Source organism: Labrus bergylta, chromosome 5, assembly GCF_963930695.1.
Source record: "Labrus bergylta chromosome 5, fLabBer1.1, whole genome shotgun sequence".
Taxonomy (NCBI): domain Eukaryota; kingdom Metazoa; phylum Chordata; class Actinopteri; order Labriformes; family Labridae; genus Labrus; species Labrus bergylta.
The window spans coordinates 23170135-23186200 of NC_089199.1; the positions used below are offsets into that span (position 1 = coordinate 23170135).

The 16066-nt window shown below is 42.4% G+C and overlaps 1 protein-coding gene across 3 annotated transcripts in view; it reads left to right on the forward strand.

The window, feature by feature from the left end:
* Positions 1-1399: 1399 nt before the first annotated feature.
* The window catches only part of mtss1 (MTSS I-BAR domain containing 1), a 53506-nt gene continuing 38839 nt past the window's right edge, over positions 1400-16066 (forward strand). For 2 of the 3 annotated variants that reach the window (XM_065955231.1, XM_065955232.1), the window contains exon 1: positions 1400-2216. In XM_065955231.1, the coding sequence (XP_065811303.1) occupies positions 2145-2216 (72 nt within the window). In that variant the 5' untranslated portion in view covers positions 1400-2144. The remainder of the gene's footprint in view (positions 2217-16066) is intronic. The other variant, XM_020652155.3, reaches the window with a different exon arrangement.

Genomic DNA, 16066 nt, shown 5'->3' on the forward strand with positions numbered 1-16066 from the left:
CATACACCTCATTGCTGCATTATATTAGTATGCTGTAAAATAAACAACATGCATAGACCACGTGTTTTGTATTTTCTTTCTTTATGTCACAGCTGTGATTAATGTAAAACAGGTCTTGATCATGCTCTCAGATTCTTTGGATATTTTTTTGGATTTATGTAAACCTGCAGATATTTGAAAATGAATCTCCAGAAATGAGTAAACACAGATTTCAATGTTGTCTCATTTTTCATTTTAGGAATTGAAGCCTGAAGGTGTCAGTGATTGTAGTCTGACATGTCAGGTGTAGCCGAAGTTATAGTGACAGGTTTTATGTAGTTTTGGTTAATTGTTCTCTTAATTTAGTAAGTTGGTTGATCGTTTACACAATAAAGTTTGTTATCACTACTGCAAAAAAGTGTTCCTCAGTATTACAACGAACCTGGGCTGCCTGCTTGGAGGACTAGAGCCGGGCGCGACAATTAAGCCATCTGCACCCCTTGAAATAAAGGGTTTCAAGCAATGATACTGAATGCGTATCATGAATACATAACTTGATTCGTCTGAATGCAACTATGATGTAGCCGCCTGCATGTATACTACATTTGTTCTCTTTCCTAAAGCTTGGTTTTTTTTGTGTCTGATGTGTAAATATGTATCTTATTACATTTCTAGTCACCTCCACATTGCTTGTGACCTCAGTGTTATTATTCTTCATTCATCTCTGGAGCTGCTCATGTTGGTTGTAAGCCATTTATGTAAATGGATGTAAATAAATAAAAATACAACACACATGTAAATATATATCTTATATTAACTAGCTAATCACCTCTACATTGCTTACAAAGACATCAGAAGAAATACACTTTCTGATAGTTTGATGTAACGCTTTATTTTGAAACATCTGGCCGGATGTGAGGCTTGTCACTGGGTCCGGCTTTTTGCGGCGCTCAGGTTTACATTCACTCAGCATTCGCGTGACACTGGAATAATCGGAAAAATCAACCTCCTACTTGGAAAAATATCTTTAATGGCATTTTAAGATTAAATGAAAACTCAGAAGGTCCGGGATAGTTGGTACACGACTTTGACTGACTTTAACATACGACGCAGAACAATAAAAAAACAAAATAAACTGCTAAATTTAAACGTAAAATAATCTTAATTCATATATTGCATATACTTTTTTTTATTGTATTTGAAATCAGGTGTATTACGTTACTTTCTGAGTATGTGTTTCTCTTCACGTAGAGCGACTTTTGTTAGTTCTAGTTAAATAAAATATATATATTTTTATTTGTAGCTTCAATTTTTTTTCCCACTTGAAGCTCGTAAACACGTTGAAGTCGGAAGAACGACATCCCAACTTTGGGTAAATCTAACCGTCCGATGAGTACGTGAACGCAGCATCATTCACTTCAGGTTAGGACTCCCGTTGGCTGTTGGAGGAGTAACCGGAGGAAAGCGGCGGCTCGGTCGTCCAAAACTCGGGAGAAAACAACGTGAAATCAGACGTGTTCGTCTCCGGAAAAACCAAACTAGTGGCGGATTTACCTGGAGCCTGACATCGGATAAGAACGGTATCGATCTTTTTAGTCGACCTGATTGATCGCGGAGTGTGTGTGTTGTCGTTTGGAGAGCAAACACACACACACACACACACACACACACACACAGTCACAGTCACAGGTTGCTAGCGGAGTAAGCTAGCTGCGGTTAGCTGTGTTTTCCCTCTACCGGCCGGGGCTCAACTTTTTTTCTTTTTTTTAAAAACCCTCTCAGACATTTTCCAGACAGTCTGCTCTGTGATTCAGGCATGATGTGGTGTTTTTTCGGAGGTGTATCAAGTTGGCCGGCTGGTAGTATCGGCTGACTAAAAGCCTCAAATTGTCGACCTGGATTTTTTTTTTTTTTTTTTTAAACTCCTGTGTGATTTTTTTTTTTCTTCTTCAGTTTTTTGGCTTTTTTTTTTTTTTTTTTTTAAAAGGTGAACTTTGCCCTCTGGGTGTTGTAACTCTCTCTCCCTTATAACATCAATAGAAAAAAAGGGGCCACCTTGGAGTATTTCAGAACTTGTTGGGAAGTTTTGTTGCTGGAGGTAAAAAAAAAAAAAAAAAAAAAAGTTTGGGAAGTTCAGGAGGATTTTTTTCCGAGCCTGTGGAAAAATGGATGCGGGTATAGAGAAGGAATGCAGCGCCTTGGGAGGGCTCTTCCAGCTCATCATGAACGACATGAAGGTAAGAAAATACAACTAAATGAACCTTTCTATTCCCTCTAGATTACCTAATCATGTCCTTTGTCATGTCATTGATTTAATAGCTTTATTGTTTGCTGCTGCGTTTGCGTTGAGACGCTGAAGTCTCTGCGATGCATATTCAGGATATCTTCTTATTCGGCCCGTTTTAGAATCATTTCTTCACGCAATATCAGCTCAATTCAAAAGGCTTCACAAGCATGGGAAGCCAACGATTGCATTTCTAAAGCTAAACTCAAAATAAAACACGAAATGAAGGAGTGACACAGATAAGAGTGACAGAGCTGTGCAGGATCACGGTTTTCTATAACGTGTCTACACACACAGTTTGTGTTTCAGTTAAAATTACAAGCTGATAATGTTCAAATACATACAGATGAATACAGATGGTTTACAAAACGATACAGTCACAATAAAGAAATGTAAAGAGAATGTGGGTTTAATGTTTTTTTTAAAGAAATACAAGTACATTTACATCTGTATGGTGTTTGTGTGTATCAACCAGAGGTGGGGAAATATGGCTACAGCACAATAAGGCTGAGCGATATGAGCTCAAATCAATATCACGATTAATTGAACATTTTACCTCGATTACGATTATTGAACGATTATTTGTTTTTACTTTTAATATGCTCAAATATTAAAGCTGAGGTATTTTTCTCATGTAAGAGTGCGCATCTGATGAACTATTTTGAGGTTATTTATTGAATATTTTCAACTGAAGTCAAAGCTTCGCTAGAAATGAAAACAACACATTTCAGTTTTTTCTGTTTAAGATTTATTTTTGGGCTTTTGTGCCTTTAATGGAGAGATAGGACCGTGGATAGAGATGGAAATCTGAGAGAGAGAGTGAGTGAGGAATGACATGCGGAAAAGGAGCCACAGGCCGGATTCAAACCTGGGCCGCCCGCTTTGGAGGACCAGCCACCAGCGCCCCCACATTTTAGTCAGGGTATCTGCTGATTCCCACCCCGAGTAATATACAGAGATAATTAGACTGTGTTCTTCATGGTTTTGGTGAGCTGTTTTGGTATTTAGCCGACTGATGACATTGGAACAACGGCCCTGCGTTAGTATAAGCTGTTAATGAGTATTTCATTCTTAAATGAAGTCATGAATGTATACAGAGCTAAATCTGAGGCTTTTCTGCAAACTATTAGTGCATTCACACTTGCAGAAATATCCTGAAAAACAACTGATAATTGCAGAAGGAGGTGACGTGTGAACGCAAACAGCCGGATATTATCAGGAGAATTCACCTGGAACCATATGTTGTCTGCACGTGACCTCTACGATCTCTGTGCACGTAATCAAACTGCTGCGTTACGTTTTCTATTCTTCGCCGCTTGTCAAACAACACTTAGCGTTGTTGAAAGTAAAAATTCTCATGATAGCGTCGTATAGCGGACTATTTTGCTTCGCCTTATCCCGTCACGTCTCACCTCAGGAGACCCGTTCCCCCCCCCCCCCCCCCCCCCCCCTGTCTGACAGGGATAGTCTCCCACTGTAAGGTGCATGTGTGAACAACCAGATCAGGAAGATTCCAGGGCCGGTCCTCCTGAAATTCAGGAGTGCATGTCAGTTTATGACAAACTGATAAGCACTCCTGTTCTTCTTGTCTGGCACTACCCCCCCTCACTTCCTCATTCAGCGCTACAACGAAGTTTAAAAAAAAACAAAAAAACGTGGCTACATTTAAAATGAAGCTTTGTGAGTTAGCTTGAGACACTTAGCACGGCTTGACATGTGGATTATTTCTGCCTGGATTTAGAATGAGTGGATGTGAGTGCTGCTCATGTTGATTGGGTAATGAATAAGCAGAGGTTAAAACTGGAAGTGGGCCATCAGAGAGAGAGAGAGAGAGAGAGAGAGAGAGAGAGGGAGAGAGAGGGAGAGAGAGAGGGAGAGGAGCAGGGCTGGATGGGGGTGGATTTTACCAGCTGTGAGTGTGTGAGTGTGTGAGTGTGTGAGTGTGTGAGTGTGTGAGTGTGTGAGTGTGTGTGTGTGTGTGTGTGTGTGCGTGCGCTCTTTGATGTTTGTTAAGCAGGCTGCCCTTTGCTGCCTGTCTGTCTGTTTCACTGCTCTCAGATGTTCATCGTTAGCAGCTTCTATTTTCTATTTGGCCCTCAACAACTCCTGTCTTTGTCAGCAATAGGCAGGAGGGGGTTGTTGTGTGACGGGAGTTGTACCTCTCTTACACTGGAATCAGTGGTTTGTCATGGGGAACGAGTGAAGTTAAGAAAGAGAAGCTTATAGAGTCACTTTTATGGGACCTTTTTGAGACATGTACCAATTCAGCAGCCCCCTGTTTATAAGAGATGTCCAAAAGGGGAGAATTGAACTTGACAATGAATCACACAAAGCCTTTAAAAACAAACGGCTCCGCTCTGATTTTATGCAAAGTTAGAGCTTATAAATGTCCCTAATGTAAAAAAACAAACAAAAACAAAGGTGTTCACATTGTTGGAAATCACCTTGCTATAATTGAGCAGTTTCAGTCGTCTAATAAGAGGAACCAAAACCACAAGAATCTAAATAATTCATGCATAAAAAAGAGGATGCTCTAACGGTTAAACCATCTGTGACTGATATGAACAAGCTCACCGTCTTCTGTACGTACAGAATCAAAGTGTCAGCTCCGCACAGCTGCAGAAAATCAGCAGGCCAGAGGAGCACGAGTCGGATGTCATTGATCACATGATGAGGGTTAAGAGAGCTGACCCCGAGTCCTGTAAACAGACAGCTGACAGATAAGACTGTGGCTGAGGATCGACTGCTGAAGGTCGCTGAGCATTCACAGAGAGTCTGGGCAGACGAATCCAAACTTCTTAAACACTGCAGAAGGCAAAGTCAACCGCTTCCCCTGGTCCACAGTGTCCATGTTTTCTGATTTTAAGTCACTCCGTCCCAGGCGTTTGCAAAGAGTTCAAAATATTGATCTCCCCATTGGAAGAAGACCTCCTGGATACAATATTCATGCTTTCACTTTTTTCATGCAGATAAATAAAGCTTGTGTTACTTTTCAGCTACCTGCAGGTTAATGGGGGGGCGGACTCAGGGGTGGGAAAAAAAAAAGCTTTTTAGATTCCTGTTGGATTCAAGAGAGATCCAGGAGTTTACAACATGAAGACAAGCAGATAGACAATAATAATAGTGTCGTAAAGTGCCAAAGCTTTAAAATAAAAGTGATGTGGTCATATTCCTAACTAAAAGCTGCCAGAGATCAGAAAGAGAGATAGAGCCGCGGTGGTCTGTTTAGATTCTCAGGCGCTGACAAGCTGACAAGCTATCAGATGAACCATCCCTCCACACGTATGTTCAACCAGACGAACCCATCGGCCGGGGGAATTCAGTTAGCTGAGAATTAGAGACATGTCCCTAATGTCTCAACTCAAGTCCACGCTCAAGGCTGTATTAAAAAAAAAACAACTCTGATATCCACCAAACACGTTTCACCCTTTTCTTCTTCTTTGGCAGCAGCGGACTGATTCACAGAGATGCACCATCCACTTTTTCCAGGTCTGACCTGATTCTGATAGAAATGTACTGATATGGTTCTGATTCTGATCTTTTGGCAGACAGGATTAATAGTTTTATTGTTGTTGGTATTCTGTGTAAGGCTACACAACGCTGTGTGCTGGCTTCACAAACAGGAAGCGGTATTTTGTACTTTTGATCACACAGAAGAGTTCCTCCCTCATCCCATCAGGTCTGCACCCTCTGTTGACTCTTTTAAGTCTAAAGACATGCTTTTATATTTTAGCATTTGAGTCCTCTGGTCCTGAATAGACCATTTCTCTCAGGTTCCTTTGGTGCTTTCTTTATATATTCTTTCTTTATATATGTATGTATACATGTATATTTCTCTCTTTCCTGTGGATGTTGTGATCTCAAGTTGTTGTTTTTTTATGTATTGTACAGCACTTTGGACAGCTGTTGCTGTTTTTAAATGTGCTTTATAAATAAATATGACTTGACCTAACTTCCATCTCGTCTGAACGTCGTCATGGAGACGATTCGTGAACACTTCTTACAGTTCAGTCCGATCGCTTCGACGTGAGACTGTGCGAGCTGAGAACGTTTAAAGTGCCAGACCATCTTACTTGATATGTGACGTGGATCTGTGCCGTCAGTCTGATATCCGATACGTGAATTACACCAATATCAGACCTGATGCAGATATTAGAGCAGACCTGTCCCATCTTTACCAATTACTATACAGCGACACCACCCCATCAGTGTGATTCTGTAATTGCTGTTAGTGATGATAAATCTCCAAGCGCTGTCCTCTGAAGAAATGTTCTTAATGAAAACAGACTTTGACCAGGGTGATACTAAGGCGGAGTTTTTTATATGGAGGACAAACGCGGCCATGGTTTCAAAACTGTTATCAACATCATTTATTTTCAATAGTATCATATCAAAGTGTAAAAGCTGGTGACAACCCTTCACTCTTTGATGATTCTTTATTTATTGCACCTCGTGTTATTAGCATATTTCTCTCATATTGTCGAGGCCTGTTCGTCTTTAGGAAGCTGGTGAACTCAGGTCGTGTACTGCACACGTCGTCTTTTATTTTGTAAAGACTTTGAGACTATCAAACCACAGACGATGATTGAGCATTGTGAAGCACGGCTTGATTATGTAAGAGAGGATGTTGTTCCTTTTTTATCTGAGCTGATTCTTGATGATGTTAAGACGACAGACGTCAGCCTGGAAGTGTTCTGGTTTGATCTCAGCTCGGATTCAGACGGACAGGAAGCACTAGCGCTGCGGTTTGATCTGCATCTGATGCAGGATTTTAAGGGAAATGAGTTGAGTTTGTGCCTGAAGTTTAAAACCTTTAGGATGAAACGTGACAGGGCTTTTAGACATCCTGTGGTTTGAACACATGAGTCACTTCTGCTGTCAGATAACCGAGGAGAGGGACGGTCAGGGCGGATCGCGTGTGTGTGATTCAGAGCTGGTGGTATCATATCCTGGTACTTTACCAACATGGCACAAAACCAGCGGGGGCACTCCTGCCATCTGCCACGCACACACGCACATACACACACAGTCATGTCTAATTAAGTAGAGAGTTGGCGCTCAGATAAATCTCTCCTCGGGGCATCATAACAGGCCTGTGAAGAGCTCACACTCTGATCACACTGCAGACATGAAGGCACACTGACTACTTCAAGATCACGTGTCATTTTGAGATTGAAGTTAGCGGCATTTTAAACTAAATCAGAAACATGTATACTATTGTGACATGTAATGAAGAAAGACAATCAGCCTTATACTTAAAATATACTGAACTGACTCAACTTTGTTAGATGACGCGACCCAGAGACACAGAATCAAAGAAGTCGTGACAAATGTTGCGCTACAAGGTGACTATCAAGATGGACTACGTGTTTCTATCTCCTGTTGGTGTTTAAAGGTAGACTCGGGGTATAGCTTCCTGTCTTGCCTCCCAAAGGGCTGAACTTACCGACATAACAGCATAGATCCCTCATGTCTGTAAAGTCCACATCAGAGTGGTAAATGGTAAAAAGCTTGTATATTTCTTTTCTAATCTTCTGACTACTCGAAGCTTTTTGACACCGCAGGTCACACGTACACATTCACACACTGATGGTAGAGGCTGCTGTGACAAGTGACCATCAGGAGTAACAATTCATACACATCTGTACGCCGCCGATGAAGCAGCGGGTGCAACTTGGGGTTAAATGTCTTGTCCAAGGACATGTCGGACATGTGGCTGCAGGAGCTGGGGATCGAACCCCCAACCTTCCCGTACTTGAGACCACGAACTCTACCAGTGAGCCACAGCCAACAGAACATAGTTGTGTGTTCATAGTTAAAGCCTCTGGAAACTTGACTTAAAATATAAAAAAAATCCACATGTGATGTATCAACATGTAACGTCTCATTAAGCATCCACAAAAATCAGAGAGAAAATAAGCATTGATTAGAAAAGGTTGTTCATAAACAGTTTATTTAGTCCAGTTTACATCACTTCTCAGGACTGTGTGGGCGGGGCAGCTCATGCTTTGATTGGCACATGTCAATCATGTGTAGTAAATCTCAGAGCTAACCCCGCCCACTTCACACCCAATATCAGGACATTTTCAAAGATGGTTGGAAGGTCATTTCTAATACTTTTAGAGAGTTGATATTATGAACATGAAATCATGAATAAAAGAGGTAGAGAGTGAGATTCTTATTGAGGATTTGGGTTTCCAGAGGCTCTGAGTGTTACATGTTGTGAGGGACGTGTGAGTAAGCAACACAAGTGCATATTTTAAAAAACGGCTAAAGAAATGTATCAGTATCACGTTTTAAGGTGCTGCTACCTTCATTCTTTTATGATACCCAGCCTTACTATTCATTGTCACATTTGAATATTCAGGGTTCTGGCATGCCCCCCTAGGAAAAGATAAAACTTCTGATTCATCCCCATTAGCTGTTCATTTTCAGCGTTATCGTCCGGCTTATTGCAGCCTGTCACCACCTGCTGTCCCGTTTGTTAGAAAACACACGTGAGCGATCGGAGGTGAAGCAGTGATCTGAAGCAGCGTCGTCACGGGACCTTCAGGTTGTATTGGCGAGTCGCAGACAGCTTATTGATTTCTGTCCAGGCTATATCAGGGTGTCATTATGAACCAATCGACCATCTCTGCTCCTGTCACCTCTCCATCTGCACACGCTCAGTTAGCGCCTTCACCTCTCTCCACAGCCACTTCCTTCCTTTTTTCATTCTCCCTATCCACCTTCTTCCCTCCCTCCCTCTTCTTTTTTCTCTATGTTCATTTTTTTTTCCCGTCCCTCATTTCCCCCTGATGTCATTTTTACCCACCAGGATTGAATTAGTGTCTTAGAATTGGATTTATTCTCTTTGTTAAGACATCTTTAAAGGAAAATTCCACCAAAACAACAGTCAACCTGACCTCAATCCTCTGGAGTGTATTAAGTGAAAATTGTGTGTGTGTGCGCGCGCGTGTGCGCACGTGTTCCTCATCCTGCACTCTGTGCTGAAGGTGAACTGAGAATGTGCTGGCAGCAGCGTGTGTGTGTGGAATAGCAAAGAGCTTTCAACAGCGAGATACAGCCGTGTTCAATTTCCACACGATCACACACACACACACACACACACACGGACACACACACACGTGTGCGTAGTAAACAATGGTTATAGCTACACACTGCCATTTATAATCTGTGCTATGTATAAATGTGTGTTTGTGAATTTGTGTACAGAAAATACAGACCTGAGGGATGATTGCACAATTAAATCAAACACACACACACACACACACACACACACACACACACACACACACACACACACACACACACACACACACACACACACACACACATAAAAAAGACACCCTACAATGACAAGCCTTAACTTCACGTGATGCCATCGAGGCTTAGTCACATCACTGATATGGTATTTTATAGTTCCTGATAGTTATATAAAAGTGTGTGTGTGTGTGTGTGTGTTTGGGAGCGGTTGGTTTTCAGAAAGGTCTCAACGCTGACAGGAAAATAGCAGCCTCAGGTGAAGCAGGGCGTGGACACACACATTGCCACACACAAATGTAAAGTTTGTGTCATTTCTAGGTGTTAGCTGCTGCCTAGTAGGGAAGGAAGGATCATTTATAAAAGAGGAGGATGAGAGGAAATGTGAGACAGAAGAAGACGAGAGGATGAGGATGCAGGGGGAAGAGAGGGATTTCAGAGGAAAGGAGACACATCATGGACTTTGTATTAAAAGTTGGACGAAGCAACAATAAATTCACAAGCGGTGACCTTTGGAGTTTAGAAATGATGTTGATGTGGAAAACTGCAGTTCCTTTGAAGACTGGATCCAAGATGAGTCAATAGACTGTATAAAACATGGACGTATTCTTAGTGAGGTCAATCAGTCATTATTTGTAAAGCGTCAATTCAATGCCAGATCACCTCGCTGAAAGTTGGGAACGCTCAGAGCGAGGAAGGTCGCCATGTTGGAAATGCCAACTCCGCCTCAATTTGGATCAATCTAGAAACAGACGAAGAGCCGACACTAAAGCGGACCTTAGCTACAATCTCCAACTATCAGTAATATAAGCCACGCCTCCAGTTATTCCTAGCGGCCAGTAGACCCTGATGAGACATTTTAATCGTAGTTAAGAAACTAGCAGAGAAGATGCTGCCTATACCAGCACTCTGGCTCTGTGTGGATTATGGGATACTAAAAGTTGGACCTAACGCCGGTTGTGCCCTTCAAATTCAGTTAAAGATGGCTGCTTGTCTCAACTTTATTAAAGTACGCGTTCGATCAAACAAATCCATTCTGACATGTTCAGTTTCTAGACTGTGGAGGAAACCGGCTCATTTGATGAGATGCAGCCAGAGAGACTTTGAAGTATGCGGGTAAGGTTTGTAGTGAAGGAGGAGGGAAGGATGAACATGAGTCGACAGGTAGAGAGATAGAGGTGATGAGGTGTTCCGGGTGACTGCGGTTCAATAGAAGGTGTGGACTCAAACACACACACACACACGGAAGAAGCATCACAGCTTCAGCACTGAGCGGGCCTTTTCACTCAGATGTCTTATAAGAATAAAAAAAAAAAGCTCAGTAAGTAATCAGGAAGAGACAGACAGAGAGAGAGAGAGAGAGAGAGAGAGAAAAACACAAATAATATGCAAAGAAACAGAAATAGTCAAAAGTCACATGGACATCAGCTGCCGTTTGCTTCCTCCTCTCCACACTTACAGGAATCCACAGCAACACAAACATTAGAGAGGAGGAAGGGAGCAGTGTTAATCTTCACACCATTTTCTAATTTAGTCATAGTCATAGTCTCCTGACGAAAATGTCCTTTATATTTAGTCATATATTATTGATTTAATTTAGTCAATTAGTCACTGACTAAAATTGCACATCATTTTAGTTGACGAAATCAGACGCAAGCTTTTATTTTGATTATCAGAAGCTCCAGGGGGCGGGGCTTCACGGACCTGCAGGCCAGAGGCTCCAGGCTGCACATTGTTGCACTCGCCACACACGCACACCTTTGCAGACGTATGCTATGGTTTACAATGATTTTAGAACAGCTGAGGGGGTACGTGATAATCGTCACTTGTAATGTAGTTTTCCTTTCGTCACATTTATCGTCAATTAGATGATGAAGTAATATTATTTATTAAATCGCCAAATAGCGGAGTTTCGTCTCTTATAATTTCGTCATTTATTTCGTTGTCGAGATTAACATCGGAAGGGAGATAGACAAAACTGCAGGACTCATTCTTCACATTTTCACTATATGATGAAATAATGATCGCGTACAATACAAGAGGGGGGAAGTTAGTGAACAAACAAAGAGAACAAAGTAAACTGAATAAAAAATCAGACACTGCAGCAGAAGATACATCGATCAATACTGACCAGGAATTTGCCGGTGGTGTTTCATGTCTGTCGTTCTGCTGCTAACCCGTCTGCCTGCTGATGGATAGACAGACAGTCAGACATGATTCTGTTAGTGTGGCGCTAACATGTCGTCATCATCGGCCGGCCTGGCAGGAGAGAGCTGCTAGACGGAAAGAAAACCGTAGATTGAGCTCCTAAATCTTCGTTTATTTACTCCTCGGCGTCTCCGCGGGGTTCATGTTTTCAGAATCCGTTTGATTGGACGAAATGTGTGTGCACATACTTCTCTGGTTTAACATTCCTCTCAATGTACAGAGATGAGCATACACAATGGACACCAAAACACACAAAACTACCATCTAAAGGCTGATTTAAAATGTAAATAAAGTGCAATGTAGAGTGCTGAAAAAAATATGCTCCCTAACCATTCACCAGGTAGAAGGTTTGGCACATGACTAACAGAAAGTAAAGTTGCAGACGCAGTGGGTGTTTGTGTCCTTGGGGTTTTATTGGATTATTACACATGAATAGTTCCTGACACACTGTGAGTGAGTTAAGCGTTCATCAGAGTGATGCTTGAGGAAAGACACTGATTTTAAGTCAGCCTGTAAAAAAACCTCAATCAGGCCCGTCGTCTGTGTAAAGATGTGACTATCTGCATTCTATACACAACTTCATGAGCGTGAGTCACACAATCAACCCCAACATCACACTCAAAGGAAACAAAGCTGATGGGAGTGATCGACCGGCTGTTGATATGAAAGAAAGAAAAGATTGTGAGTTATGTAACGGCGATAAGAGGAATCTAAAGCGCATATTCTCCTCTCTGTGTTTGTCTCTGTTCATAAAAAAAAAACTTGTTGTTTCATGAATAAAGGGCCGAGCAGTCGACTGTGCTGAACACAGAAGACTTCAACAAACCATTAACCTGATGTTGACACACCCTTCCTCTACTTTCCCCCCTCTCTCTCTGAGTGAACCAGAGTTACTCAAACAGGTCGTTAAACAAACCATCAGTCTGCTGTTTGAACAGTCTCAGCCTCTCGTCCCCCTCACTCTCTGTGGAGACAATCCCACCATGTTAGACCCCAAAAGTCCAGTTTGTTTGACTAGAGGGAGCGCTCTAAACTGTGCTCACGCATGGTACACTTCCTTGGCCGCGGTTGGAAGAGTTTATTTAGGGCTTCGGTATGGTACTGTTGTTCATGCGCAGGAACACAACATGGACAACCGATGCCTTTTCTAATCATTAAAACAAGGAGTGTGAGAGTGTGAGCAGGATTTTATCGGATGAATTCACCTCGAGCGAGTGGGAGGGGGTGGTGACGTTTAATCCCTGTGATCATCGACGATCCATAGACTGTCTGTGCGAGACCGCTACGATCTCTGTGCATGCGCAGCCATGGAGCAGTGCGAGTGCAGGCCAACGGGGGACAGCTGGTGCAACATCCCAAATGTTAGCATAGCATAAAGTCTGTGGTGAGTTAGAAGTCCAAACTATGCTTTGTTTGAACTCGTGCAAAGCTGATGCAACCCGCATCAGAGCATCTTTATTTTGTTCTCTCTCAATAAAAGGACGGCTTAGCAACAGGGAAATCTTTGTAGTAGCCTTGTGTTGTCAGGTTTCACTCTCAAACTGGTTTTAGAGGAATTTTTACCGTCACATTCTTTCAACAAATACCTTCTCTGCCCCGTGACGATCTTTGATTTACGATATTCCTGTAAATCACGCAGCGGAATATTTCCCCCGTCTGCAAACAGTGCAAGGCTAAATGTTAAGTGGAACTAGTTGAACCTAAAGGGTCTACCTCCACCTGAAACGTGTCTTTTCAGAACAGTGATTTACTGAAGGATGAAGAAAAAGATTTATTTTTTTTCATCTTAGCTGAGCAGTATTTGAACCAGAGTTTATTCTCATCACCTGTCAGCCGCCTCAGAGTGAAGCTGGCCGGGGATTTCTGTAGGAATGATTCTACATTAGAGCTTGTGCAGATTTTATGCAGAGTCATAGTTTACTGATGGTAGCTGAGGCTGTTAGAGGAGCTCACACACACACACACACCCAAACACCTAAAAATAGCTCGGTGCAGCTTGAAACGAGCGAATGAATTGGTCGATCTGATGAGCCTCTAATGAAAGACTGGAACTGGCTGAAACACGTTACACCCAAATCGCATGAAAATCAATGCTTAATAATAATTTATCTTTTATTAACCCCGTGAGGGGAAATTCTGTGTTTTACACTCTGTTTAATGAACATGCTACACAAACAGGATCCTATGGACATGCACTAATGTAGAAGTCTCAGAGTGAAGGGGCTGCCCCCAGCGAGCGCTCCAGAGCAGTTTTGGGCTTCGGTGCCTTGCTCACCGGGCACCTCGACAGTCCTCAGGAAGTGGACTGGCACCTCTCCAGCTACCAGACCAATTTCTGGACTAAATCCGTGCCGGGACTTGAACCGGAGACCCTCCGATTCCCAACCCAAGTCCCTATAGACTGAGCTGCTGCCGCCCCTTACCTTTCATCACATTTCCCTCTGAACGTGAAACAGTTGTAGGCCCTCAGCTTTTAGTCTCTAAATGTTTTTCTACCCAAAAGCCGGTTCTTCTTTTGTGTTTTGAATGTGTTTCCAGTGAAGAATCTTTTATCTCTGCACTCCTTTATCGTACACACACATCTATCTAAAGTTACCTGATTATCTTCCTGATACCAAACTCATGCAGCCGTTCTGTCAGCTGTCAGCTGCATGCACGGCTGCACATGCAAAGGTTTGACCAAATACTGCTGAGGATTTTCACTTCCTCCATCTCTCAAGTTTCAGCACACCAATAACCTGGACGTCTCTCTGCTCATACATTCAGCTGCTTTTAAAACGGTTCAACCTGCAGAATAACTCTGAGGCTAACCAGCTCTTTGTCAGTTAGCTTGATGATGTTAGAAAGCCCACATGTGCGTTCATACTGAGCATACCAACACACAGCAGTAATGCAGCCTGAGTTTCTGAGCTCATACCCCAGGTTCAAGGTCTTTTCCAGCTGGTTAATAAGGACGCTGTTCAGGGTGTCCTTTAAATATTCACATTAACCTTTTCTTTCATTTGACCTTAACTTTGGCGTTTTAAGTTTTCTTTTTCTCCTCAGATTACATTTCAACATCACTTTTCTTTTTCAGTGATTATATAACAAAGGTTTGCACGAGTCATCGGTTTAACGACGCCCATCGACTAATCCTGTGGCATGAAGCGATGTCAGTGGTGGATGTTTATCTGTTGCGCTGTGTCACTTGAATGCTGACAGTTCACCGAACTCAGAGAAGAGGTTTTCTATTGGACAGAGGAAGTCACCTGTTGGACAAACCCTGATCTGTTATGTCAAACTTTAAAGAGATCATGTTGGCATTGTGGGAGTCTTACACTAAAAGCCTGGATAAAAGCTTGTTGGTTTCAGAATCTGCTAAAAACGTAATTATTTTAAACATCGGTAATGTTGTTTGTCCTGTTTTCAGGATTGGTGCATCTCTATGATGAAAAGAAGACATTGACTAACGGCTTCTCAGCTCCCATGGAGTCTGGCAGACGCTAGACAGATAACACCTTCTTGACAGCATGGAAAAACAAACAAGGGGCTGCTGATGGTGGCCTAGTGGTTAGACCACCAAATGTGTTGGCCTCGGACTCGAGTGTGACTCCTTTCCTTCAAGTCATTCCCAACTCTCTCGCTCCCTTATATCCTGTTCTATTAGCTGTCCTATCAAAATAAAGGACCAAAAAGAAATTCACTGGGGAAAAATCAAACATTTTAATCAATCAGTTTTGAACCCAAAGCCAACATTAACACACCATGAGTGAAGCACTTCAGTCAATAGTTTAAAGAAGAAAGACGTCCCTTTTAACAGGCAGAAACCGACGAGCAGAACCAGACCCTTCAGTGAACAGGAATCTGCTGAGACGGGATGAGCTGAGGAAGTGGAAGAAAGAGGCAGGTTGCTTGAAATTAGAAATTCATAGAGACAAGCAAACGGACAAAAAGTTGGACAGACTGGGATATGTACACAGCAGATGATATTGAATACAGTCAGGTTTATAGTTCTAGTTACCTGACTCCCAGTTTGAAGCCCTTTCTGTCCTAACTATTAGATAAAGGCATTAGCAGCTCAGCGGCGGACTGGCTCGATGACTTAATGACTAAATAAGGTCTCTGTTGTCGTCCGGGACTCGAGGAAAGTCAGCAGATCTGTATTCTTCTGAGATGTCACGCTAACCCCCTCAGTCCGACTCTTTTCTCTCCGTCGGTCAGTAGAGCAAGTCAGGATTATAATGGTAGGATTAGATGCTGCATACAGGTGACTACACACACACACACACACACACACACACACACACACACACACACACACACACACACACACACACACACACACACACACAC